General features: G+C 47.0%; 1 protein-coding gene across 1 annotated transcript; it reads left to right on the top strand.

Annotated features, from left to right (window-relative positions):
• PXT1 (peroxisomal testis enriched protein 1) lies at positions 1–22,215 on the top strand. The gene is made up of 3 exons (XM_016223696.2): positions 1–370; positions 15,058–15,188; positions 22,111–22,215. The coding sequence occupies exons 1-3, from the start codon at positions 199–201 to the stop codon at positions 22,213–22,215; spliced, it is 408 nt and encodes a 135-aa protein (XP_016079182.2). The 5' UTR covers positions 1–198.
• Positions 22,216–26,763: the final 4,548 nt, after the last annotated feature.

Below are 26,763 nucleotides of genomic sequence, written 5' to 3'. Positions count from 1 at the left end.
ACAGAGAGATGTTTATCTAAGCTGAAAAAGGCCTCAGAGATCACCCTGTTCCATCTTCCACCCAAATCCATAGCCCTTTTACATATGGAATAATGGCTGCTTGTATTGTTAGAACATCAATACTCATCTAACACATCCAATATATACTGAGAAATAGGGGGAATCCTCTGAAAATATGTTTTTCAACAGGGAAAAAACATGAAGAAGAAAAAAATTAATACCATTGTTTGTGAATCTAAAGAACTCCTGAATCCCTCTCCCAAAGTAACAAATTGTTGCAAATTACTGTGGGTGAAATACAGTTTTCAGAAGGCATACATGACCAGACTTGCCAGCAACCAGCTAGTTTCAGCCATGTCAAGGAACCCAGGTAAGATATTTATATTAAACTAAGAGAAATATTCTACTTAGCATGTATTTTTCTTGGTATTAAGGACACAAATTTGGGCATTAAATAGATCACTCGAACATTAACTGTAAGAAGACAGTGGTAAATCTATTAATCCAAGTGCTATGTGCTAAAAATCTAGAACTACTTTGCTTTTTTCTTCATGGTATTAACTGTCGTCGTTTCTATTAGCCCTGACTCACTGATGTGACAATTAATACATTGTTTACGGGTAGTTTTTATCGCGCGCTCTACTACCAGTCAACGTAAAAGGTATAAATACGTTTCCCGCATACAATGATGGATCCCAAAACAACTTAAATTTATCTTTTTAAGAAAAACTTGTCTTTAAACTTAACCCGATAATGTCTGCATTCGTACGGTAAGAAAGATTCCGTTTAGAACCCTCCTTGATTTTGCCAGTACAGGAAAGAATTGAAGGAAAGATAAACTCGAAATTGCGTTTTGCAAAAGTGTATGATTCCTAAATGTCCCAGGCTGGTGGGAAATGAACGTCTCAGGTTTTGAAGGGGATTCAAGAGTGTTGGGGTCAAATTTATGGGTTTTTAGACTTTTAGATGAAAACATGCTAGACACATGAAAGTATGTTATTAGAGCTCATTTCAGCCCGGGCCGGCTTTGCTCAGGGGTTAGAGCGGCGGCCGGCGGACGGAGGGTCCCGGGTTCGATTCCCGCCCGGGGCACGCACCTCGGTTGCGGGCTCGATCTCCAGCCCCGGTGCGGGTGCCTGCTGGAGGCAACCAGTCGATGGGATGGGTCTTATTACATCGATGTTTCTGGGTTTTTTTTCTCTCTCTCTCCCCCTTCCACTCTCTCTGAAAATCCTCAGGTGAGGATTAAAAAAAAAAAGAAAGAAAAAGAAAACTAATTTCGAACTATCCTCCAGTTTTGAAAGAATCACACGCCCCGAGAAAGTGGGCATTTCAAGCATGGTGACGGTCCCTGGCGCCCGTGTCGAGTACCGTATCCATTTTCCAGAAAGAACGCAATTGACTTAAATACTGAATTTTCAGCTGCGCGGGTGCCAACAGTTCTCAAGGCCTGACACTGTCGCCTGCGAATGACAAGTGTCTTTTCAACTGAGCTGTAATTCGTACACTGTAAAGCCCAGCCTTCTAAAGCGCAGAATTCAGTAGTTTTCAGGATGTTCAAAGTGGGGCGGTCATTCCGAGGCCAGGCCTTGTGTTTCACTGTGAAGCTTTTCCAGGGAGTTCCCACGCTCACTGCGCCGCTCGGCCCGCGGGTTCCCCGTGGAGCCCACGGGTGCCTCCCGAGGGCGGCTGCCACGCTTCCCCCAAATACTCCCCTAATGAGCGTCGCCTCGAAAGGGAACGGGGTGAAGTAATCACGCCACTACCTTCGGCTGCGCAGCGCCAGCCTGCACCTCAGCCACGCTCTGACCCCGTGCGCCCAGCCTTAGTGGGACCCGCACCCTAGTACCCCGCGCGCCGCGTCAGAGGTGGGACCCGCGCCGGCCTCCCCTTGCCCCGGCCCCGGCCCCGGCCCCGGCCCCGGCCCCGGCCCCGGCCCCGGCCCCGGCCCCGGCCCCGGCCCCGGCCCCGGCCCCGGCCCCGGCCCCGGCCCCGGCGGCAGCGGCTCGCTGAGGAAACGGGGGCTGTGCCGACGGAGAGAGGCGGCGGGAGAGGGACCAGGAGCGCTCATTTCGGCGTAGAGGACACACGGCTGCGGGAAGCCGAGGCCCCCGCGGCGCATTCCGGGCACCGGTCTCCCCGCCCCCCGCCCCCCGCCCCCCTCGGCGTCCCGCGGGGTCTCCCCGCCCCCCGCTCCCCTCGGCGTCCCGGGGGGTCTCCCCGCCCCCCGCTCCCTGGAGCCGCCACCGCGCGGGAGACCGCCTGCGGCCGTGCGCGCTCCCCATTGGCCACAGCGCGCCCACGTGACCGCCCCGCCCCGAGCGCGGGCTGAGCGCGCGCTTTCCGCACCCGGAGCAGCTCCCGCCGCACTGCGGGGCCGCGGGGCCGCGGGGGCCAGGGCAGCTGTCGTGCCGCAGCCTTATGTTAAAAAGCCCCCGACACTGCCCCAAGTAAAGCCCTCGGGGAGGAAGCGGAGCGTCGGGAAGGCCCCCTCTCCGCCCGCGGCTTTGGCGCCGGGCTGCGGCGCGGACGGAAAATGGGAACGAAGCCGGCGTCGGCTGGAAGGGGGCTCGCTGAAGCCGGAGCGCGCCTGTTACTGTGGGACAGTCCACACGTACGCGCGACTCTTTGTGGGGAAAGGAGACAGTTTTCGTATGGGGAACTCAAAGTCACTTTTTCTTAGAAAAGTTGAGGGGGTGGGTAGGACCTTGGGAAGTCCAGAGAAACCATTTAAGGGAAATTAGAAACTCCTGGGAAACCAGAAATGAGTAAAAAAGCAAAGAGAGATCTAGCTCACCGGTAAAAATGTAATAATTATTGGTAGGAAAGGGGAGAATTTCAGAAAATATACCTTTGCATATTTATGTATGTGTATGTATACAGTATAAATGGGAAACGTGATTGTAGAAGTCACTAGAGTCCAGCTTTCTTCCTTCGAGGGCGCTCGGATGCCCATCTTGCCTCTTTGTCTCCCCCTCCTCCAGGAAACATTTCCTTTTTATATTCGTTCAAAAAGGTGCTAGAGCCTGCGCTGTGCCAGGCACTGTGCCAGGCTCTGGGTGACAGTCCCTCCCCCCTGAGCTGCTCTGGAAAGGAGGCGGGCGCCGCTACCCACACCACCAGAGTTGAATATACTGTGAATTCTAGGAAGAGGGCCAGAGGCTTTGCCCCAGCAGGGAGGTCAGAGAGGGCTCCCCGCAAGGCCTAACCCTGGGCCCAGGCCTGCAGGGGTCCAAGGGGGCAGGACTGCAGGCAGAGGGGAGGGCTTGTGCGGAGGAGTGCTGGTAGCCTCTCCTTTTCCAAAGGCCGCGCTGTACATGCGTTAATCCTGCCTCTTAGCCTCAGGAGACACTCATGCTTCTTTCCTTTCCCAGTTCTTAGGAAGTAATTTGTAACCTGTAATTATCGTTCTAGATAACGTTTATCCAATAGGTGGTATACTCATATACACATCTAATATGCGTTATCATTTAGGTTGTTTTACCTAATAAAGACATGCAGCGATTATAGCAAAATGTAGAATACGATTTATCTCAATAGAAGTAAAAGTACTCTAGATATTCAAAGTGCTGAGAGGTCACATTATTTTGGAAGACTCAAATATGAGCATCTAAGAGACAGGAATTATAATAAAGGAGTTACTAATTCTAAATGGCTTGCAACAGTGGCTGACACATTGTAAGTACTGACTAAGTGTTTGCTTAAAACTACATGTTCCTGCCCTGGCCAGTGTTGCTCAGTCGTTAGAGTGTCTGCCCACGCACTGAAGGTTCGTGGGTTCAATTCCGGTCAAGGGCACAGACCTGGGCTGCAGGTTTCATCTGGCCTGGTCAGGACTCATGCAGGAGTCAACCAATCGATGTATCTCTTTCATATCCATGTTTTTCTCTCTTTCTCCCCCCCCCTTCTACTCTCTCTAAAAAAATCAACGGAAAAAATATCCTCAGGTAAGGATTAACAACAACAACAAAAATACATTTTCATGGTTGGAAAACTAAAGATTGCGAAAAAGCACATAGTGAAAAGTCTCTCCTGCGTTTTTGTCTCCCATCTGCTGAGTTCCCACTCTCATCACTCCCTACCATAGGCAACCATTGTTCTTAGATCCTTGTGTATCCTTCTAGAGGATTTTTATGCAATTTTGAACAATTGTGAATACAGATTTTTATACTCCCTCTTTTTAGACAAAAGGTAGCATATTAAGTAGACTATTCTTGCTTGCTTTCTCACTTAACAGTATGATTTGGAGATCTTTCTGCATTAATTCTTGTAGAGTTCTTTATTTAAAAAATGTTTTTATTGATTTTTAGAGAGAAAGGGAAAGAGAGAGAAAGAGAAACATCAGTGGTTGCCTCCCTTATGTGCCCAGACCCAGGCTCAAACCCAAAACCTAAGTATGTGCCCTGACCAGGAATCGAACCCTAAACCTTCTTGTGTTCGGGACGACACTCCAACCGATCGAGCCACTCTGCCAGGGTTTATTCTTATTTACAGTGGCATGATAATTCATTGTGTGGATACACCATTTATTTAAATAGTTTCCTATTGATGTATATTTGGGTTGTTTCCAGTCAACTAATATTGAAACCAATGCTACAACAAATAAGCTTGAATATATTTGCATTTGTAAAATGGGTAAATCAATGCATTGCCCTCTAGAAAGGTTGTACCAATTTACACTCACCACCAATTGTGAGAGAATCTCCAGGCTTTTGATAAGGTTCTATACCAAGAGTGCAGAATATGTAAATGCGCATTACTGTTGCCATTTTACAACTTTCAATGAAAGCAGAGCTGTCTTCAAAACAAGCTAAAAGCTGGAGCTGTCCTTAGGTAAATTTACAGAGTAGCCAACATTTTCATCTAACTCTTACTTTCTTTTCTATTTCAGTCTCTCCACCCCCTTATGCAACTGCATGTTTACAATCACAATCAACAATATCTGTTGAGCACCTTCTGTGTGTAGGGCACTGAGCTAGTTCCCAGAGTTCTGAAATAGATACATGTCCTCAAGGGTTTCATCATTTAGCTTGTCAGACGTGCACAGACTATAAATAGTTATTATGTTGAGTTCCAGAATGCAAAACACACCAATTGCTTTCTGCACACTCAATCCTTTGTTGCATCCTACCTCCAGGTACTTCCCTCCCTGCCGGCCTTGCAATCCATCTCCCTAATGCAGATAATGTACTAGGTTTTGTAATTCCCAGGCGACAGTTAATCAGTTAAATAGTTGGCAATCATTATGCGTTTATTGGCACAGGCAGCTCTGGCCCTAAACTCTTTTGAGGTGACACTTGTTTGGAGGGTCTCCACACTCGGTTCCCTTTTCTTCTCTCTGGCACCTTCTCTCCTGGGCGAGCTCTCAGCCCTCACTGTTGCCCACATTTTTTCTCAGATAATTGTGAAATAATCCTTGCTGGAGTGTTAACTAATCATTAACATGTCCAGTCAAAATGGCTTGAGGTGAGGTAGTATGTGTCTGTTTCAAGATTTTCTTGAAAACAAGAATAGAAACGAAAATGATAGGCAGTAAGTGAGGTTGCAATTTTGATCAAAGGGCCATATATTTCACCTGCTAGTTAAGCCTCCTATTTAGGGGCTTACCCTTGGCGGATATGAATTAATGCATTGAGACTGCCCCTTCCTGCCCCATCCTACCCTCTCCCTCCTACTCTTTACCCTGTTGTAGGGTCCTGGAGCGCTGGCGACCATTGCCCTCAGAGCTCTCAACTTTCAAGCTCAGCTGGCAGCCCTGGCTCAGTGGCTTTGGTGGTAGGAGAGGGGCTGCTGTGGAGCGGATTGCCCTTACTTGCCCTTCTCTTTGTCTCCTCCCAGTCAGCTGGCAACCTGCCCTGTCCCGCCCCACCTCCCAAGGGAAAGGTGTTTTTTTCCAACTGTATCGCCCTGCATGAGCGGCTGCCCTTTCCACTCAGGTTGCAGTGGTTCTTGCTAGTTGCCCCATGTATTTAAAAGTGTGGATTCAGGTAATGATGATGCTTTTTTGTTGCATTAAAATTTTTTAATCAAAGCAACTGACATGTTCACAGAAACAAATCTAGTCCTGGAGAGCTTATGGGGAAAACGGCCTAAAGCAGTGCTGGACACATAGAAGGCCTTCTATGAATATTTGTTGAGTGAGCGATTGAATAAATACGAAGTCAGTGTTCAGCTTCTCTCTCACCTCTGTCCCCTCCCACTGTCCCATTCCGAGGAGGCAACTCTTTAATTGCCTATGTTTTCCAGTTTTCTAGGCCAGTGGTTCTCAACCCTGGCTGTATGTTAGAAGCACCTGGGGAGCTTTAAAAAAAAACACAACAGAATTGTCTTTGTTTTTGTTTTTGTTTTTTAGGTCTCTAAGCTGATAGCCATGTACAGGCAGAGATGGGAATAACTGTTTAATTCCTCTGTCTCTCCGTTTATTGGTGCCATCCACTGATTCCCTGACATGACAGATGAGGTTTAGCTTATACTACACCCTCTTTTTTCACGTTTGACAGTTAAATGATTGTTTTAATACTTCTGTTTTTTGTCTTTGTAAACTTAAATAATTTAAACTCCTATTTTTTATTTCATGTATTTTCAGCAATATCACATGACTCAGCATTTTATAAGACTAAGATACTAACCTCCCTGCTGTCTTCTCACTCAGCCGTCCAAGGCCTGCTATTTCTCCTGTACGTCTTTTTATTTTCCTGCTATTTCTCCTGTACGTCTTTTTATTTTCTGTGCCTGGAGTTGTTACTATTTACATTCTGACCTCCAGTCACAACCAACTCTTCCATATTTTGTTCAACAGTTGATTCTAAAGCTAAAAACCAATAACCCTGGTTTACATTTTTGTATCTATGTAAGTATTGTCTAAAGCCAAATCCAGTGGTAGGAGCTAAGACGTATAATGTAGGGCTTTTTGTATAACCAGGCACTTTATGAACACCATTGTTTAAGAGTCATAATAATATTAAATTCCCTTTTAACAAACGGGGAAACCGAGGCACAAAGAAGCTAAGTAACTTGCCTAAAACAGGAAATTAGAAAGTAACTGAGCCAAGACGCGACCCTTCCCCGTGGGAGGATAGGATACAGTTTTGTTTTCTTCAGGTACAAGTTTAGGACCCTTGCCAGAGGGAAAGACAATGCACATCAAGGTGAAACCCATTTTCTCCCCTCTGTTTTGAGGGGTGGATGGTTGTCTTCAGCTCCTGTTGTGTACAACTCCGATTCGATTTCTTTTTTGCATTTCTGTTAATGATTAATTTCAGCCACTCCAGCATCCCCCTCTGCTCCAGGCACAGAATTGATGTCATCACGGGCGAACAGCCGAGCCTCCTTCCCCTTTGCTCCAGACGTCCGTATGTGGGCATCACACCTCATCTCCTTCTATCCTACCTCAAAGGAGGGTGGTGTCCCCCCCCCATCAAGCTCATCCTTCCACTTGTTTTCATTCTTTTCTTTTTAAAAATTCTCACCCAAGGATATGTTGATTTGTTGAGAGAGAGGAAGGGAGAGATGTTTGATAGGTAGATAGAGGATAGATATAGATGATAGATAGATGATAGATAGATAGATAGATAGATAGATAGATAGATAGATAGATAGATAGATGATAGATGGATGATAGACAGATAGATGATAGATAGATAGATGATAGATAGATGATAGATAGATGATAGATAGATGATAGATAGATAGATAGATAGATAGATGATAGACAGATAGATGATAGATAGATGATAGATAGATGATAGATAGATAGATAGATATAGATATAGATATAGATAGATAGATGATAGGTAGATAGATAGATGATAGATAGATGATAGATAGGTAGGTAGGTAGATAGGTAGGTAGATAGATGGATGATAGATAGACAGACAGACAGATGATAGATAGGTAGATAGAATCATGGATGTAGGAGAGAAACACTGATCTGTTGCCTCCCATACACACCCCTGCTGGGGATCGAACTGCTATCAGTGATCAGTGGAAGTGGGGTTCTTGGAGTATAGCTGGAATAAGAATTTCTGGGGGTCCCCACAGGAGGAGGAGGTATTGTAGAAAGCTTTATTTCTGTGGAGTTACACCCTGAGTCTCCAAGGTCCCATTTCCCATTGTCCCACCAAGGAAAAAGCCCCATTTTGCCTTGAGCAGGGCTAAGATCAAAGCCAGTGCCCAGAGCGTCCGCTCCATGCCAGGGCGCAGTCCAGTCCCGCATCGGGCTGGCTCGGTTTGTGTCCCCCCCCCCCGCAGCCCATCACCCCATTGCCTGTGGGGTCCACAGGGCCACATGGCTACGGAGGGAACGCGGGCAGGAGCAAAGCCCAAGGAACCAGAGGGCCAAGAGCGAGAGCGAGCGAGCCGCAGCGCAGGCTGGGGCCCTGGCCGGGAATGGAACCGCGACCTCCTGGCTCGTGGGTCGGCGCTCAGCCCCCGAGCCCTGCCAGCCTGGCGGGCCACATTCGATTTGCTTCACCTCTGGACCATAAACTTCCTGTATGGCCTCTTACTGTTTTCTGGACTTTCTCATCGCCTTTCCTCCCCTCCCCGACATGCTTTGTGGTTCCCCCAAAATGTCAACCATACGGTCTCTTCTATCAAATTCCCCGGTCCCCTGGGGGCTTCCCATCTGCAGCTGTTCCCCGTTCCAGGCTAGTTACTCTCGCAGCCTGTCGCACCGGTACCGTCCCGGGGCTTCCCTTCCCATGAGTTGGATCCACCTTTTGCTAAACCTCCTGTCTTTTTGCTTGGTTTAGTCATACTCTGTTTACTCTCTTTTACTGGAAGGCTTTCTCAAGAGACTGCCTACGAAACTGTGTGGGAGAGAAACTTTCAGAGTCCTGGCATATCTGCAAATGCCTTTAGTTACGTCTCACATGTTATTGAGAGTTTAGCTAGGCATAGAATTCTAGTTTGAAAATACCTTTTTAGAGGACGTTAATTGTTTTACTATCTTCTAGTATCCATCGTTGATGGGAAGTCAGCCGCCCAAGTAATCAGTATTTCTCTTTGGAGATTTTTAGCATCTTCTTATGCTTGGTGTTTCGAAATTTCAGTATGTTCTAGAAATGACGTTTGTTTTTATTTCCCTGTTTGTTGTCCTGAGAATTTGGTGGGGCTTTTTTTTTTTTTTTTTGTGGGACTTCTTGATTTGAAGTTTGGTGTCCTTCAGCTCTGGGAAGCTGTCTTAGACTGTTAGTTCTGATAATTTTCTTTCTTTCTGGACACATTAATCAGATGCTGGTCTTTCCATATTGGCACTCTACATCACTTGTCTTTTCTCTCATGTTTTTCAACTTCTGATGCTTCTTCTGAGTGATTTCTTTGACCTCATTTTTTCAGACCATCAATTGTATTTTTAATTTTGGCAATTATATTTTTAGAATCTGTTTTAGGATTATTCTTTTTCTCGGAGCATCCTCTTTTGTTTCATGGATATGTTTTCTTAAATCTCTCTAAACATATGCATTAGAATTTGCACATGTTCTGTTTCCCAGAATTTTGCTTGTTTATCTGATATCTCTTATTCTGTGGTTCTTCACAATTGCCTGGTGATACTTTGTTGTTTTAAAGAAATATGGGCTGGGTAGCTGTTGTGTGAGTAGGACTGTTTCCCGGGTGGCAGTAGCTAACATTTATATACTGTTTATCCATGTTCCAGGCACTGTCCTGTACAGGCTAAAGATATTAACTCAATCATCCCAACAACCCCTCTATGAGGTAGTTACTATGATATTTCATTAAGTTTAATATCTCATCAATCATAAGATGTGCCATTATTTGGTTTACTACTAAAAAGTTAAACAATGCTGTTGAAATATGACATACCACGGATTATAAATCACATTTTGATTTGTGAGGCATTAAAAAATCTTAGAATTGATGACGTAATACATTACTATTTACATTTTACAGTTGAAATTGAGGCATAGGAAGATTAAATAACTTGCTCCAGGTTACCTAGTTTTGTTTGTAGTGGATTTTACTTATAAACCCAAGTGACCTGGCTTCAGAATTTTACCACTGTGCCTAACTGCCTCTCCAGGCTCCCAGGGGAGCGGGGACTGGAGCACCGGGGGGGGGGCTCTGAGTTGGGGGAGGGGAGGCTTTGGGGAGGTGAGTTAGGGAGCAAGCTTTCTGGCCCCAGGGTCCTCACATACCAGAACACAGAGGCATACAACCCGAAGTGCCAGCGTTCATAAAGGAGCTTTAGCCTCTTCTGTAAGATGTGTTCTCTTCCATTGGGGAAGAGTGGTCTGGGTTCGATTGATTGATTGATTGCCTGATATCTGTGCTGGGCGTAGTGGACTGGGATGGCAAGGGCACCAAGTGTGCAGCTGATCCCCGTCAGACCGCCAGCCAGTGGCGTGTCTCCCTCTCCCAGCCTCGGGGTCTTCGTGGGTAGATGGGCCTCCTGGTGCTTCCTCTGCTTGGATCACTTGTCTCATCTCCCTCTGCCTTTCACAGACATGTACAGGCCTCTCATCTGCTGTTGACCTTGCCTTCCATCCTCTTCATTGCCGTGGTTTTATTATTTTTTACTCTTTGGTGCGGTTTTGGAGGGGTGTGGAGAAATGGAGAGGCCAATGCTTGTGTTCAGACTTGAACCAGAAGTCCCTGGACCTCTCTTTTTAGTGAGCACAATCGAGAGTATCGAAGGATGCCCATCATATGAGAAATAAAATATTCACTTTATAGCTCTTAAAAAACCTTGAGAGCACCCTGGCTGGTTTGGCTCAGCGGTTAGAGCGTTAGCCCGCAGACCGAAGGGTCCTGGGTTCGATTACAGCCAAAGCACGCTCAATCCCCGGAGGGCAACCAATTGATGTGTCTCTCTCACATCGATGTTTCCCTTGCCTTCTCTCTCCCTTCCACTCTCTCTGAGAAGCAATGGAAAAAATGTCCTCAGTGAGGATTAAACAAACAAGCAAACAAACAAAAAAACACCTTAAGAGCATGTTTGATGAAAGGTTTCTCTAGATGCAGAGGAAGGGACAGCCAGTTAAAGTTAGGATTCTCAATGTACAACAATATTTTTGAAAGTTCCAGTGCATTGAGGCTTAATTTACTTTATGAAAGAATTATTCTTACAAAAAGATTAATCATGAGGTTTTTCCAAATTCTCCAGTAGGCCATTTGAACTGTGGTTTTATTTTCAGAGCTCTGTATGGATATATACATATTCACACAACTTTTTAGCATAAAACAAGATACTTTTTCCCTCTGGATATTAAAAATTCAATACTTGGAAAATAATACAGAGTTTTGCTTTTTTCATTCATTTTAATGATCTTGTCACAAGACTTCTCACTTCAATATATGATCACTTTAGAGCTTTGATTTAATGGTTTACTTTCCATTATCTTATAATATTTCTTATAAAATGGTGGTATGGCTATTTGATCATATAAATGTCTGCAGGACATACACCAACTCCCTTTAGCCAGCCATCACTGCCATGTATAGGATCAGCACAACTGAGCTCAATCCACTTTGCATTCAGCTTGTATTAGAAATGGATTAATGATCAGAACCAAAAATACAAGACACCACTATCAGGAACTTAATTTTTAAATTTCACTTTCAGAGTTTATCCTGAAGTCGATTTATAGCCAATACAATCTCCTACACAATTTTATGGACATTGGACAGCTCTGGACAATGATAATTAATATAGTATTTATGATTACTTGTCCGGTTGCAGGGAAGAGAAACCTACTCTAGTCATCTCCAGAAAGCTGTGGTTTCTGGTGAGGATTCTTATGAAAAAGAACTGAACTTGGAGGGCTTGGGTTCAGAGGCAGCCGTGGGGGTTAGTCGTTTTTCTGTTTTTGAGTCTTGCTTGGTTTCTTTCTGAGTGTCTGCTCAGTTCTTCTCTTTTGGCCAGTTTCCCCTGCCTCTCTTTTAAATGTTTCCTTCCCCTTCATAATTTTCACTTTCAAACGACTGACTTATTCTGGGCCCAACACAACCCTGCGGCGTTCCTAGTCCCGCTGCCAACCCTTCTCTTACTCTCCCGAGTCGACATTGAACGAGAGGAAGCTGACACTGAACAGAGCGAAGGGACCCCGTTCCCTGTTGGATACCATCCCCACTGGGGTGTCCTCCCTCCCGCCGTGCAGACCCTGTTCTTGCTATCGCATGTTGAATTGTAGTGTGTGTTTCTCTCCCACTAGGCTCTTTGAAGACAGGGCTTATTCTCTCCATACAAACCCTGAGAAATCAAAGTCCTCACATTTTATTAGAACAAAATAAGTTCAATGCAAAGCTTGCTGTGCTTAAGAAGCCGTACTTGTGTCTACTTTAGCCCCAATTTACTTCCTTCCTTGTAGTCCTAAAGAACTTGGGAATTGTTTCATCCCTAACTGGTGTGTTGTGAGAACTTAAGGACAGAAACCTTGTCATTTCATTTTTTATAAGTTCCCCAAAGCACCCAGCACAGTAGTTTACTCATAGTGTTGTTTAAAAACACTCATTGGTTGCTGGGAGCAAATAGAGTTTGGAAGAACTCATTCAAGGATCGTAGGTAAAAAAAAAGGAAAAATCTACTTTAGAAAATTGTGAAGATCCAGACTGATCCCATATGATGACTACTATTCACATTTGGGATTTGAGCACTTGAAATGTAGCCAGTGCAATTAAAGAGCTAAATTTTAAGTTTTATTTAATTTTAATTAATTTTAAAAACTAATACTTGACTTAATTGTTGGAAAACTTTCAAGTATGTTTGGAACAACTTGGATTTATGAATCTACTTTTTAAAATGTGAAGTTCATGTAACCTAAATACAGATCTAAGGTTTCCAATGAAAAGTTACCTTCTGCCATACTACCTAAAGCAAGCTATAGATTTAGCACAATCCCTCTCAAAATACCAACAGCATATTTCACAGAACTAGAACAAATACTTCAAAAATTTATATGGAACCAAAAAAGACCCCGAATAGCCACGGCAATCTTGAGAAAGAAGAACAAAGTTGCAGGGATCACAATACCAGCTATCAAGTTATACTACAAAGCCACAGAATCAAAACAGCCTGGTACTGGCACAAGAACAGACACATAGATCAGTGGAACAGAACAGAGACCCCAGAAATCGACCCAGGCCATTATGGTCAGTTAATATTTGACAAAGGAGGCAAGAGCATCCAATGGAGTAAAGACAGTCTCTTCAAAAAATGGTGTTGGGAAAATTGGACAGATACATGTGAAAAAATGAAACTAGACCACTAGCTTACACCATACACAAAAATAAACTCAAAATGGATAAAAGACTTAAATGTAAGACATGAAACCATAAAAATCCTAGAAGAAAATGTAGGCAGCAAAATCTCAGACATCTCTCGTAGCAATATGTTTGCTGATACATCTCCTAGGGCAAGAGAAACAAAGGAGGAAATAAACAAATGGGACCGCATCAAAATAAAAAGCTTCTGCACAGCAAAGGAAACCATCAACAAAATGAAAAGGGAGCCCACTGTATGGGAGAACATATTTACCAGTGACACATCTGATAAAGGGTTAATACCTAAAATATATGAGGAACTCATACAACTTAACAAAAGGGGGACAAGCAATCCAATTAAAAAATGGGCAAAGGACCTGAATAGATACTTCTCCAAAGAAGACATACAGATGGCCAAGAGACATGGAAAAATGCTCAAAGTCACTAGTCATCAGAGATGCAAATTAAAACAACATTGAGCCCAGCCAGCATGGCTCAGCAGCTTATGATCCAGGAGATCTTGGTTCGATTCTTGGTCAGAGCACATGCCGGGGCTGTGGGCTCGATCTCCAGTCGGGGGCGTGCAGGAGGCAGCCGATCGATGACTCTCATCATTGATGTTTCTCTCTCTCTCTCTCTCTTCCTTTCTCTGCAATCAATAAAGACATATTTTTAAAAAATAAAAATAAAATGACATTGAGATATCACCCCACACCCATCAGAATGGCTGCCGTCAACAAATCAACAAACAGCAAGTGCTGGCGAGGTTGAGGAGAAAGGGGACCCTAGTACACTGCTGGTGGGAGTGCAGACTGGGGCAGCCACTATGGAAAACAGTGTGGAGGTTCCTCAAAAAATTAAACATAGAACTGCCACTTGACCCAGTGATCCCACTTCTAGGAATATATCCTAAGAAACCTGAAACACCAATCACAAAGAACTTATGCACCCCTATGTTCATAGCAGCGCAGTTTACAATAGCTAAGGTCTGGAAGCAGCCCCAGTGCCCATCAGGAGATGAGTGGGTAAAAAAGCCGTGGGACATTCCCACCATGAAAGTACCATGCAGCTATGAAAAAGAAGGATCCCTTACCCTTTGGGACAGCATGGTGGGACCTGGAGAGTATTATGCTAAGCGAAATAAGCCAGTCAGAGAAAGACAAGTGTCACATGATCTCACTCATATGTGGAATCTGAAGAACAGAATAAACCAATGAACAAAATAGACCCAGAGACAGAAGCATGGAACAGACTGAGGGATCTCAGTGGGAAGGCGGGCGCGGGGGGAATGGGGGGGGAGATTAATCAAAGAACTTATATGTTTATATGGACTCAGACAATAGTGTGGGGAAGGCCTGGGGGTGGGGCAGATGCAGGGTGGAGGGGATAAAAGAGCGGGGAAAGGGGACATCTGTAATCTTTCAACAATAAAGATTAATTAAAAAAAAAAGTTAGCTTCTGAATTCAGATGTACTGTAAGAATAAATTAACACTAAATTTCAAAGACTTAGGTATAATAAAAAGAATGCAAAACATATTTATAATTTTATGTTGATTATATGTTGTAATGATAATACTTTGGGTATATTGGCTTAAGTAAAATATATTACTTACTAATTTTATCTGATTTTACTACTAGAAAATTAAAAATTAATACATAGCTTGAATTATATTTCTGGTGAACAGAACTGATCTATTCCAATGCAAGGCTTTGTTTTTTGATAATCAATATGATGATGGGTTTTCATCCCTCTAGTCGTCTAAGATGGATTTTAGTAACTAGTGGTGAGTAATTTCACAGGTAGTTAATGGAGTGTCTCTTTTCTCTTAATGCAGATCACAATTCGCCTTCTCAGCCCAAGGAAAACAGCATTGGCCAGAACCATCACCAGGAGGAAATAATCCGCAAGTTGGCCGTGCAGCTGAAAAACATTGGAGACAGCATTGATCACAGGCTGGTTCAAGAGGTGAGACCTCTGTTTCTCCAGCAAGGGCCCGTGAGCTAGAAGAAGGAGCAGACAGAACAACGGCTGCTAAGTGGCTGGGATGCCCAGGAATTAGCAGAATACATGGGTCAATAATGTCTGAATTACCAGGCATTAGATCTCCAAATTGTAGACTTGACTCAGGGTCAGTATTTGACCTCACACTTGCTGCTCAAACTGTGGCCCATGGACTAGGAGCCTCAGCATCACTTAGCAGCCGGTCAGATGTGCAAAATCCCAGCCTGCACTCTGGAATCACCATCTACCTCTTTACACAGACCCCATGGATTTGTGTGCATGTTAAAGTGTGAGACTTTGCTCCACACCCTTAAACTAGGATGCCTATTGGAATTTCCTGTGGAATTTTAAGAATTTACAGATGCCTGGGCCCCACCTTGAGAGATTCTGATTTAATGGGCCTGAGGTGTGGCCTGGGCATCAGGCATTTTAAAAGCTCCCCAAGTGAGGACAACCTCTGCCTGAGATTGTAGCAATCCCCTTGAACCAACCCAGAGGTACGATCTGAGCCTCACTCCTGCCGATCTCTTAGTTTCTCCTGATTATTATAAGAGATAATAAGGGGAAAAATAGGGAAGAATAATGATTGCTATTTTAAATCTTATTTAAAATCAAATTTGGTGATGAAATCCACAGCCAACTTAGTTTTCCTCAGAACCGCCTGTAGTTGGCAGCGGAAAGAGAATGACCACGTGGGCTCGGTGGTGGGAGGGTGGCTGCCCCTCAGGGCCCCACTTCTTGCCCTTCGATTCCCCCCTCCTGTGATGATTCTTGTTCATCACTGCTGCTGCCTCAGGGAGCGCCGTGTCTTCTTTCATGTTCTGGTCCAAATGTGGGCAGTGTGCAGTCTTTCCCTCAATAAAACATTCCCCGAGACAAAACATGAACGGTGGGTTCCAACAACAACGCTGCTAAAAAGCAAGAAGGAAACAAAGGTGAACATTTGATAGACCAATTTCCTTCAAACGAATATTTGTTGAACACCTACTATATGCCAGGCTCGGTTCCAGGCGTCGGCAGCTGGGGCGGAGAGCAGGGCAGAAGGTGAGCCTGCTCTCGTGGATCTCACATCTAGGAGGGGGACAGACAAGGCGGGCGGGCCAGACAGGATGCCACTCGAAGCGGCATTAGAGGACAGTGATGGCGGCTGATTTTGGATGGGCAATCAGGGAAGGCGATGTCCCTGGGGAGGTGATATTTCAGCAGAGACTGGAAGTGAGGGAGTGAGTCAGGGAACACATGGGGGCAAAGTGTCCCAGGCAGAGGGAACAGCGAGGGCAAAACCCGTGTTGCAGGAACAGGCTCAAGGAACAGCAAGGCGGCCAGAATGGCTGGAATGGAGTGAGGGCTAGGAGCTGGCCTTGGTCTTGGAGGCGGTGGCAGGTGTTTGGGTTTTATGCTAAATATAAGGGAAGCTCCTGGAAAGGAAGAGCAGGAGAGTGTCCTGAGCTGACTTACATTTAGAATGGAGACTGGCTGAGGTGCAGAGAGTACGCTGTATGCAGGGGCTCGAGAGGCAGAGACCCCCAAGGGCTGGGCCAGCGTGTAGCGATGGAGGTGGTAAGAAATGATCAGATTCAGGGTGAATTTAAAAGTAGAGGCAGGAAGGCACTCCCACCTCCGACGAACTGGACGTGCAGGGGGAGAGGAAATGATCACATACTTCAGTGGCTTGGGCCTGAGCCTCCGAATGGGTGGGAGTGCCATTTACTGAGATGGAGGAAGCCGGAGAACAGGTTTTGGGGGAAATACCGAGTTCTGTGGGACATGCGAGTCTGACGTTCCTACTAGACACAGATTGAGACGTTGTGAAGTTGCTCAGGAGTTGTAAGAACCAGTCTGCAGTTAGAGGAGACACTGATGCTCCAGGTAAGAATTTGGATTATATAAAGTGCTGCTTTCTCCCTGGGCTCACAGGATCAATAAGCCTTGCTCCCAGCCCAACTCTATTTGGAATATAAACTAAAGTTGTGTAATAATCACTAGTGCTTATTGAGGGCTTGCTGTTTGCCAGGGGCCATGTTAAGGGTTTCCTTGCATTGTTTTATTAAAAAAAATAATAATAATGTTTTTATTGATTTTAGAGAGAGAGGAAGAGAGAGAGAGAGAAACATTGATTGGCTGCCTCCTGCAGGGCGCATGCCCTCAACCTGGGTGTGTGCCCTGACCGGGAATCAAAGCGGCGGCCTTTCAGGGCATGGGACAGTGCTCAACCAGCTGAGCCACACTGGCCAGGGCTGCATTGTTCTGTTTAATTCTTACAACCACCAATGAAGCTGGGACTATTACTCTTCTCACATTTCAAATAAGGAAATTAATGATTTGAGAAGTCCAGTGACTTCTAGGTTACATAGCTGGTAAGTTGAGGAATTAGGCCCTGAGCCCACGTCCGCTGGCTCTAAAAGACGTGCACCACCTCAATACTGTCTCTACCATTTGACCCCCTTTTCTCCCAGGAGTCGCCTGTTTGACACCTGGGCCCGAGAGCCTGGGGCGCAGAGAGAGGTGGGAGCACCTTCCTACCTCTGTAAACTTTCTGTATGGGACCCCTGTCAGAGGCGACCTCACCTGACAGCTTACTCTCTGGCCTCAGTGGACAACCGTATCCCAATACTACACCAGAAGCGTAACATTCACGGAAAAGATACTTACACATGGACTCGCTGCTCACTGAATCCTCGCCTACGGGGTTAAATGTGCTGCTTTTAGGGCTCCTGCCAGTACTGGATCCAAAGTCTGGCTCACTACTATTCACTGGGTGACATTGGGCAAGTTACTTAACCTCCCTGGGTCTCATCTGTAACATGGAGATAGCAACAGTGCCTGCCTTACATGGCTGCTGTGAAAATTAAATGAGAGAATCCATGAAAATCACTTAGAACAGCGCCTGACCACAGAAAATGATCAGTAAATGTTATCTAAACCAAAAAATTAATTTGTGTTTTGTCTTTGCCCTCTCACTATTTGGAGTTGAGTATGTCTTTACTACTATCTCTTCTTACAGCGTACTCAACGATGGTAACATCTCCCTTCTCGGCTACTTTCTTCTGTAGGGAAGATTTCACTTTTTCCTAGGAAATTCCTTCGTCCAACTTTCCTGCTTCTGGATCAGCTAATTCTGAATACTCATGGGTCCTGCTAATATTTTTCTCTGAACAGGAGAGACCAGAGTAGGACAAATGTAACCTTTTCCATTTTGCCTTCTTTTCTTTCCTTCTTTTACCGTTTAAGTTGTATTTTACTCGCAAGTCTTAAAGTTGCCTCTGCAGCTGAATAAATTGAACCCGGACAGCCCCAGCTTTTCTTTCTCTTTTATGTTTTATGCTATTTGTAGCGCATGTCAGCGCTTCATTTCTTCGTATCGCTGAATAGTATTCGGTGGTGTGTACACATCACATTTTGTTGATTCACCAGTTGATGGACATTCCGGTTGTGCTCACTTTTTGGTGATTGTGATGAATGGAGCTGTGAGCATCTGTGTACACGTTTTCGTGGAGGATGTGCTTTCAGTTCTTCTTTTTTTTTTTTTTTAAATATATCTTTATTGATGTCAGAGAGAGGAAAGGAGAGGGAGAGAGAGATAGAAACATCAATGATGAGAGTCACTGATCAAGCCCGCAACCTGGGCCTGGGCCTGGGCCCTGACCGGGAATCGAACCCCGATCGCCTGGATCCTAGGTGGATGCTCAACCGCTGGGCCACGCCCGGCCGGGCGCGCTTTCAGTTCTTTCGGGCGCATTCCCAGGCACGGATTTGCTGTGCTGTGCGAGGATTCTGTGTTTAACTTTTGGAGGACTATCCAGACTGTTTTCCACAGTGCCTGGCCTACTTTACATTCCCACCAGCTGCGTACACAGGCTCCAGTTTCTCCACATGCTCCTCAACATTTGTTTTTAGGTGTCTTCTTGATTATAATCAGCCTAGTGGGTTTGAAGAGGTTTCTCGAGGTGGTGTGGCTTTCATCGCCCCCCCACACACCCCAAGGCTAATGTTGTATATCTTTTCAAGTGCTTATCGGTCATTTGTGTATCTCTTTGGAGAAATATTTATTCGGATCCTTTGCCCATTTAAAAAATTGGGTTGTCTTTTATTATTGAGTTGTAGGAGTTCTTTATATATTCTAGATGTAAGTTCCTTATAGGAAATATTATTTGCAAATATTTTCTCCCATTCTGCAGGCTGTCTTTTCACTTTCTAGATGGCATTCTTGGAAGCACAAAAAAGTTTTTAACTTTGATGTTTACTCTTTCTTCTGTTTCTAGTGCTTTTGGCATCATATCTGAGAAATCATTGCCTAATCCAAAGTCATGAAGATTTACACCCATGTTTTCTTCTAAGAGATTTGTAGTTTTAGCTCTTAAACTTAGGTCTTTGATCTATTTGGAGTTATTTTTTTATGGGGTGTGAGTTGAAAGTCCAGCTTCAATCTTTTGCATGTGGGCATCCAGTTGTCCCAGCACCTTTTGTTGAAAAGACTATTCTTTCCCTGGCACTCATGTCGAAAATCAATTGCCTGTAAATGTGAGGATTTATTTCCGGACTCCCAGTTCGATTCCATTGATCTATATGTCTATCCTTCTGCCTGCCCAGCTTTTCTTGTGGCATTTTATAAAGCTGGCTTTGACCTAGACTTTTAAAGATCTCTTGTCCTGTGCCACAAAATTCATTTTAGAACACTTTTAAACAGACCACATCATATTTTAAAAATAATTTTAGAAATTTCTCCTAAGTTTGGCTTTAAAATGCTGAAGGGTTTCGTCTGCTGCTTCAAGGCTTAAATCAGGCAACTTTAACAGAATCTCAAACCTCCCCCGGTTCACTTCTTTTATGTATAGTCATCATCAGTTCACCTTTTGTACCCTGTTCAATCACATGCTCACATTGATGCTCCGGGTCCCTTCCTTCTTTTGATATGTTTAAAGAGACTTTCACGCATACAGCCCTAGCAAGGAGTCCTGCAGGCCATGCTTTGTCTGCTGAGCCAATTGCCCTTGAGCTGCCACACATCTGCTTTCTTGCAAGCATTCTGTATTTTTCAGGTAGGCCTGGTTCTCAAAATAACATGTTTTGCTATTTAGTTACATAGGATTTTGGTTCAAGGACCTGGTCTTTTTTTAAAATCCAGGGCATGTAATTTTCTTAGATGTAAAGTGTGTTTTATAATAGTCTTCCCATCACTTTTAGGATCTTAAATGTGTCTCTGAAATTATTCCCTGCAGGAAGGACTCTTTCCTTTTGGGTTCTAGAAACTTCCCACCTCCCTGTCCCTATAGGCCTAGGAGTGGCACCAACTCTGAGGTTCCCAGCCATGGGCACTGCACCACCCTCGGTCATTCCCCCCCCCCCCCTTTGTAGATAGTCTCCTATTTAACCCGCCCTGAATTATCCTAACTTGAGTGTGTCTTCTGTTTTCTCTAACTGATATAATAACACATAGGGTACTTCTTAGTTTGTTAGAAAGGGGAGGGAAGCTGACATTTATTAAACACTTTCTTCCAGGTACTCTTTGAAGACACCCTCAGAGGGCAGAAGGAAAACAAACATTTCCTTTACTTTAGGGTTACTTCCAGTAACCCTATCAATTAGTGGTACAGATATTTCAGGAGAAGCCGCCGAGGTTCAGAGAGATTCGGTCACCTACCCCAGGTCACTCAGCAGCTAAGTGACAAAACAGGAATTTAAATATTATGAGCGCCTGGCTCAGTGCTCATTTTCTTGTTTGTCTTACTGGAAGGAAATTCACTCAATTTTCCTAACTGATATCAACCATAAAAGTGGGGAAAAAATCCCTTAGTGATTCCCAGTTACAGACAGGACAGTCTAAATTCCCTACCCTGCTGCTAACGATTCATTCATTTAGTCAGCTGATGTGGACTGAGCGCCTGGTGTGGGCCAGGCTCCTTCTCGGGACTGGAGATGCAGCTGAGATGAAAAGAAACAAGCTCCTTGATCTCAGGGAGTTCATATTCTAAGAGGAAGGCGAAAATTAAAGGGAAAATAAATAAAGCATACAGCTTATCAGGCAGTGATCAATATTTCAGAGAAAAACAAGGCAAGGAAGGAGATGAGGATTCTGAGGGTTTTCAGTTTGAGTGGAGGAGCTAAGGGGAGGCCTCGCTGAGACGGTGACTTCTGAGCAAACCCTGACACAGCGTTGGAGGGAGTCGGGGACATCTGGGGACAGCGGTGGAGACAGGCAGGTTTGAAGAACAGCGAGGAGGCCAGTGTGGCCGAAGCTGAGTTGGGAGAAGGGAGTAAAAGATACGGTAGGTTAGGTAGGGCCTTCAGGTCCCCGTAGGGACTTGTCTTCTGAGGAACACCGAGCCATTGGAGAGGGTGAGCAGAGGAGCCACAGGTCAAGTCCGCTGAGGCTGCAGAGTTGAGAACAGACGGCAGGAGGAGGGGCAGGGGCAGGGACAGGAGGAGTGCTGTGTCCCACCCTCAGCCCCCTCCCGATGCTCCCAGGGAAACAGGCCCCACAAACCTGCGGTGCTCTGGCCGCCTCCAACTTTGCCCCTACGCACTCCCCTCTCCACCCATCTAAGTCCCATCCGTTCTCCCGACCCCACAGCCAGCTTCCTTGCTTCTTTGACGGGACAAAGAAAGTGCTCTGGGAAGCCAGAGGAAGCAGTTACCAGCCCTGAAAAGAGGGTCCCGGTTTGCTGACGGCTGAGCTGGGAAACGGCGTCTGGAGGAAAACTCCCTGGGGCTGTGCGGAGGTCCTGGCCGTTACTAAGCGCACGAGATACTCCCTGGCAGCCCGCACAGCATAAAGCAGCCCAAGAAGCTTGTTCCGGGCGTTGATTGAACTAATGTTAATACTGAATTTCCAACTTTGGATTTACTCTATCGCCCTTTAAAAAAACTTCTGTCTCTTTTTAAACAGGATCTTCTCCGGGAAGGCAGAGATGCACTGGCTCATTTTGTCTTAGTTTTCTTTGGAGGAGGTCACCTGCTGCTGCGCTTTCTCTGGAACAACCATTTGATGTAAAAGGAATGTAAATGCCAAGTTCGGTTTCCTTCCACCCTCTGAGAAACATGAGTCCCATGGGCACAGGTGGGAAGAAGACCCTTCTCTTTGTACCTGTCACTGCTGGTTTATGGCTGGTTTGTTGGAGAACTGAGGACTCACTGACCATTTGTCTGTTCAGAGCACCGGCGGTGACGTCTGCGATGGCCTCATGGTAGGGCCCAAGGCGCACCGAGGAGGTGCTGTGGATGGTCCCAGGGCTCCTCGTAAGGAAACCTTGAGCATTTCCTTCCACGAGTGAAACCGAACCTCGTCCTCAAACCAGAGGTCACAGAAATGGACACTTTCTCCTGGGCCCCTCCCTGGGTACCCCCAGCCACCTGTTGGCCCCACTCTGGGTGCCCATGTCCAGATCCTCAGTGCCCCATTTTCCTTTCTGTCTATCTCATATTCCCTCTCTCCTCCATTTTAGAAGTGCTACAGGTATTAAGAAAGTTTGTTGTTCTAAGTTCTAAGTTCTACCTATTTATGTTTGAGTTCTTTGTGGGAAAAGTGTTATTTAAAAATGGAATAAATATTGTTATTTTATTGAGCATGAAACATCTGTGCATGTTTGTTTTGTGAGGGAGGGATTCCACTTATTCCTGCTCACATGGCTTCATAATTTCGTAGACTTAAATCATAGGTAGCAGAGCCTCTGTCCCCCAAAGGGAAACATCCCCATCTGTCTACTCTGCCTCACGCAACGCCGACTTTCCTGCCATCACCTAGGTTTGGGCTTGCTGGCAGGGAACAGATCCCTAAACTTTTTCTTTCTTTTTAAAAATTCTTTGAATAGGTATTGAAGCATTCAATTTGTAATAATTTTTGGTTAAAAAATCAAAACAATATAAAAAAGTTTGCAATGAAAACCCTTCCTCTTATTTTCTGTCTTGGATCTCAGTTATGTTTGTTGGTTACACATCCTTCCAGAGGTGTCTTTGTGCAAATGACACACACACACACGCGATAGTGGGTGATGCCACCGCTGGGGGAGTGCCCGGTGAAGGGGAGATGCGTTTGTGACTTTGCTAGATCCTGCCACACTGCCCTCCAAGGGGGCGGGTCACCTGTACATCCAGTGACGTGCCTGCTCCTCTCAGCTTCGCCAACAGATTATGTTATTGAACTTGGATTTTTGTTAAATCAATGGGGTAAAAAAAATGATACCTCAGAATAACTTTAATTTGCACGGCTCCTGTAATGCGTGAGTCTGAGCATCTTTCCTATGTTCAGGGGCCAGGGGCCTGTTGTTTCCCGGGGCTGCTCCCTCACATCCTTGGCTCCCTTTGCCCTGTGTGTCTGGACTCCTTCCTGTGGCTTCTAGGAGCCCAGGCAGCACCAGTGCTGAGGCTTCTTCAAAGCAGCAACTGCACCCTCGGGTTTTTGGAAGGTTATTAGGCGTCTTCCCTCCTTCTCTTCGGTTGGGGATGCTGGTTTGCTTTAGTGCTCACAGCCTCTCTGTTTCCCCTCAAGACAGCTGGCAGCAGGCCAGGGCAGGGGGGCCTGGGGCAGGGGCCAGTCGGGATCCGGGGGTCCTGGGTCCAGGTCAGGAGGAGCACCGCACCAGCTCTGCTGGCGGCTCTCGGGCCCAAGGTCTTGGGGCCTCCACCCAACCAAATGGCATGTGGACCAAGGTCACCCACCCCTAAGGGGAGGCACCAGGTCCAGACCGACGGCATGAGCGGGCCCCCTCCTATCCATGTGTGGAGACGCACAAGGGAGACTGAAGTTGGTCTGTCGTGGTCTCAAACGCAGGACCAGGGGTCCCCTTGGCTCCCCAGATCCCGCAGAATCCCACCTTCATCCTCCTGTGAGCCAGGCCAGGCCGTCCACGGGCGGGAGAATGACGGCGGGACCGACGCGCTCCGCCCGAGCGCAGCGCCCCGGGCTCGGCTCCCGCGGGGGCCGGCCCTGCCCCCCCCCTCCTCCCCCAGCCCCCCCCAGCCCTCCCCCCCAGCCCGCCGGGGCGGGAGTGGAAGCCGGATCCCGCTCTTTCGTTTTCGTTTCCCGGAAGGATAGCGATTACCGGAGCCCCGCGCGCCTGCTCGCCGGGAACCGAGCGCGCACGACCCGGCGCTTCTCCAGAGGGGTTCCCTCCCCCGAGACCTCGCCGTTTCCCCAGCCCAGCGAGGGGTTTGGGGAGCGAGGGTCTGGGGCGCCCGCCGGGGCCCAGGAGCCGCGCGCGGGCTTCGGCGCGCCCGAGACGGACGGCGGGCGGCCCCGCACCTCCACCTGTAATGCAGGTAAGGGCCTGGCGGCCAGCCGGCGGCGCCCACGCCGGGCCGCCCGCCCCCACCCGTCTCCACCGCCTGACTGTCCGCACCCGTCGTATCAGACCTCCCCCCCCCCCCCCCCCCCGGCTGGAATCTCACTTTTCCAGCACATTCCCTGCCCTCTCCCCCCGTGGTCAGGGCGCGCCCTCTCCTCCACCTCGCCCACCGGCAGCCCCTCACCCTCTCCCTCTCCAACTCCCCTGTGGGCTGCTCCTTCTGTCCTCCTCCTGGGCCCTGCATCAGCCAGATGTGCCGCCTCTGGAAGTTTCCGTGCAAGCCAGACCCTCGCAGCTGGCACAGCAACCACCGCGCAGGGCCCTCTCCTGAGCAGTCCCTCTCCATTCGCCCTGTTTCCCTTGGGAGCCTCTGAACGGTGCCCAGAGCTGGGGCCCCCTCCTGCCTCCAAGGCCCTTCTCTGCTCCCCTCTCTCCAAGATCCACGCCCCGGTCTGTGTGTTATCACGCTCCCCCTGGCCGGGTGCGAGCCCAGAGCTCGCAGTCTCAGCAGCTCGGGCGCCCCCCCCCCCCCCCCCCCCCCCGCCCCCCGGCAGGCAGACAGGCAGGCGCAGGCCCGGAATTCCCCGCTCCTCTTGCTTGGAAGAGGCTGGAGGAGAAGACAAGGGTCTGCCTGGAAGTCCTGGGCCAGTCCTGGGCCTTAAGTGCCCCTTCCAGCTTGTCAAGCCCCCCCCCTTCCTCTGAGGCTGGGTTACCTGGGAAACAGCACCAACTGGGGCAGGAGGAGGGCGCCAGAAATGAATTGGGGACCACCCCAAAAGGTGCTGGATCCTGTTCTGCAGTGACCAAGGCTTTTGGAGTTTGCCTTGCTGGTTTCGGGTCCATGGTCTTTTACTGCAGATTGCTCCCCTCAGACACCAGAGATGAATGTAATGCCCTTGAAGAGCTTAGAGTGAACAGATGATTCTTGCTGGGACTGGTTTCACTTTCACTTTTTAGGGTATGGCAGCCTGCGACAGGGCTGAGCCCCAAGGGTCGCCCTGTCTCTATAAAACCCTGCCACATTTTTCATCCCCTCACCCTGCTGAATGAGCTACATCACCCCTGGGGGCTAGGCTGATAGAATTGTAAAGATACATACTTCCCTTGGTGGGACTTTGGGGTTCAGAAGTTTATCATGTCTTTTGAAAACAGCATTGAATTATTTGTTTATTTCTTCATATATATATAGATATATATCTATATCTATCTATCTATATATATATATATTTATTTATTTCAGAAGGAGGAAGGAAGAGGGAAAGAGAGATCGAAACATCATTGATGTTTCTGCATGCCTCCTGCATGCCCCCAACTGGGGATCGAGCCCACAACCTAGGCATGTGCCCTGACCGGGAATTGAACCCCGATCTCCTGGATCCTAAGTCCATGCTCAACTGCTGAGGCATGCCCGGCGAGGCCTGTTTGTTTATTTCTGATTTAAGGTCCTTTTATCCTGGCCTCTCAGGTTCTCACTGAGTATCATTAGGCCCTCAGATTTCCAGCTTACAAGTCAAGTCTTGGCAGGGCAGCCTTCTAGGGGGTGGCGGGTGGGGGGTTAGGCACAGGCACGAAAAGCTTGACTAGGAAAGGTGAACTTACCAAGTGCCCACTGTGTACAAGATGTTCATGGTATCAAGTGAAGACATACATGATTCCTACCTTTACGGAAGACACAGAGGTGCGTCTACCATAAAGACACATTAAAAAAAACCTCTTAATACGTTTAAGGATGGCGGAGCCTACACCAAGATGCTCGCCTCTGACTACCCTGGTGTTTCCTCTCTCTAGGAGGGGGCGTTGGCCGGCTCTCCGGTGAGCCCCGCAGCAGCCGCGCCACCTCCGGGCACCCAGGCCCAAGCCAGGAGTGATGCTCGAGTGGACCTGCTGGGCGAGGGGGGGATCTGCCAGCTGCCAGGAAGACTCCGTGAGTAGAGGGGAGGAGAAAGGGTAATGTTTTTAAAGGACGTAAATGCGCCACACAAACTTTCCTTATTTAAGGATTTAACGGCCCTCCATTTGCTATTTCTTTGCTGGGTTTTCTTTAACTATCCCTTGGTAAGGAAGTCAGAGGAGGTCACTGTGAATTCTCCCTGCAGAGAACACAGCCGACGCGACAAGGGTGAGGGTGCCAGTCTCCTCACTGGTAAGATGGGGGTTGGGATCCGACGGGCAGTTGGGTCCCTTCCAGTCTAAAGAAAAAGAGTTGGGGACATTGCCAGTGAGGAAGCCAGATGGGGCTAAACAGTGAACAGTTGTAT

This window comes from Miniopterus natalensis, chromosome 5 (assembly GCF_054644295.1).
Source record: "Miniopterus natalensis isolate mMinNat1 chromosome 5, mMinNat1.hap1, whole genome shotgun sequence".
NCBI lineage: Eukaryota > Metazoa > Chordata > Mammalia > Chiroptera > Miniopteridae > Miniopterus > Miniopterus natalensis.
The sequence above is the reverse complement of the archived record's forward strand: the minus strand, read 5'-3'. Positions and strand labels throughout refer to the sequence as shown.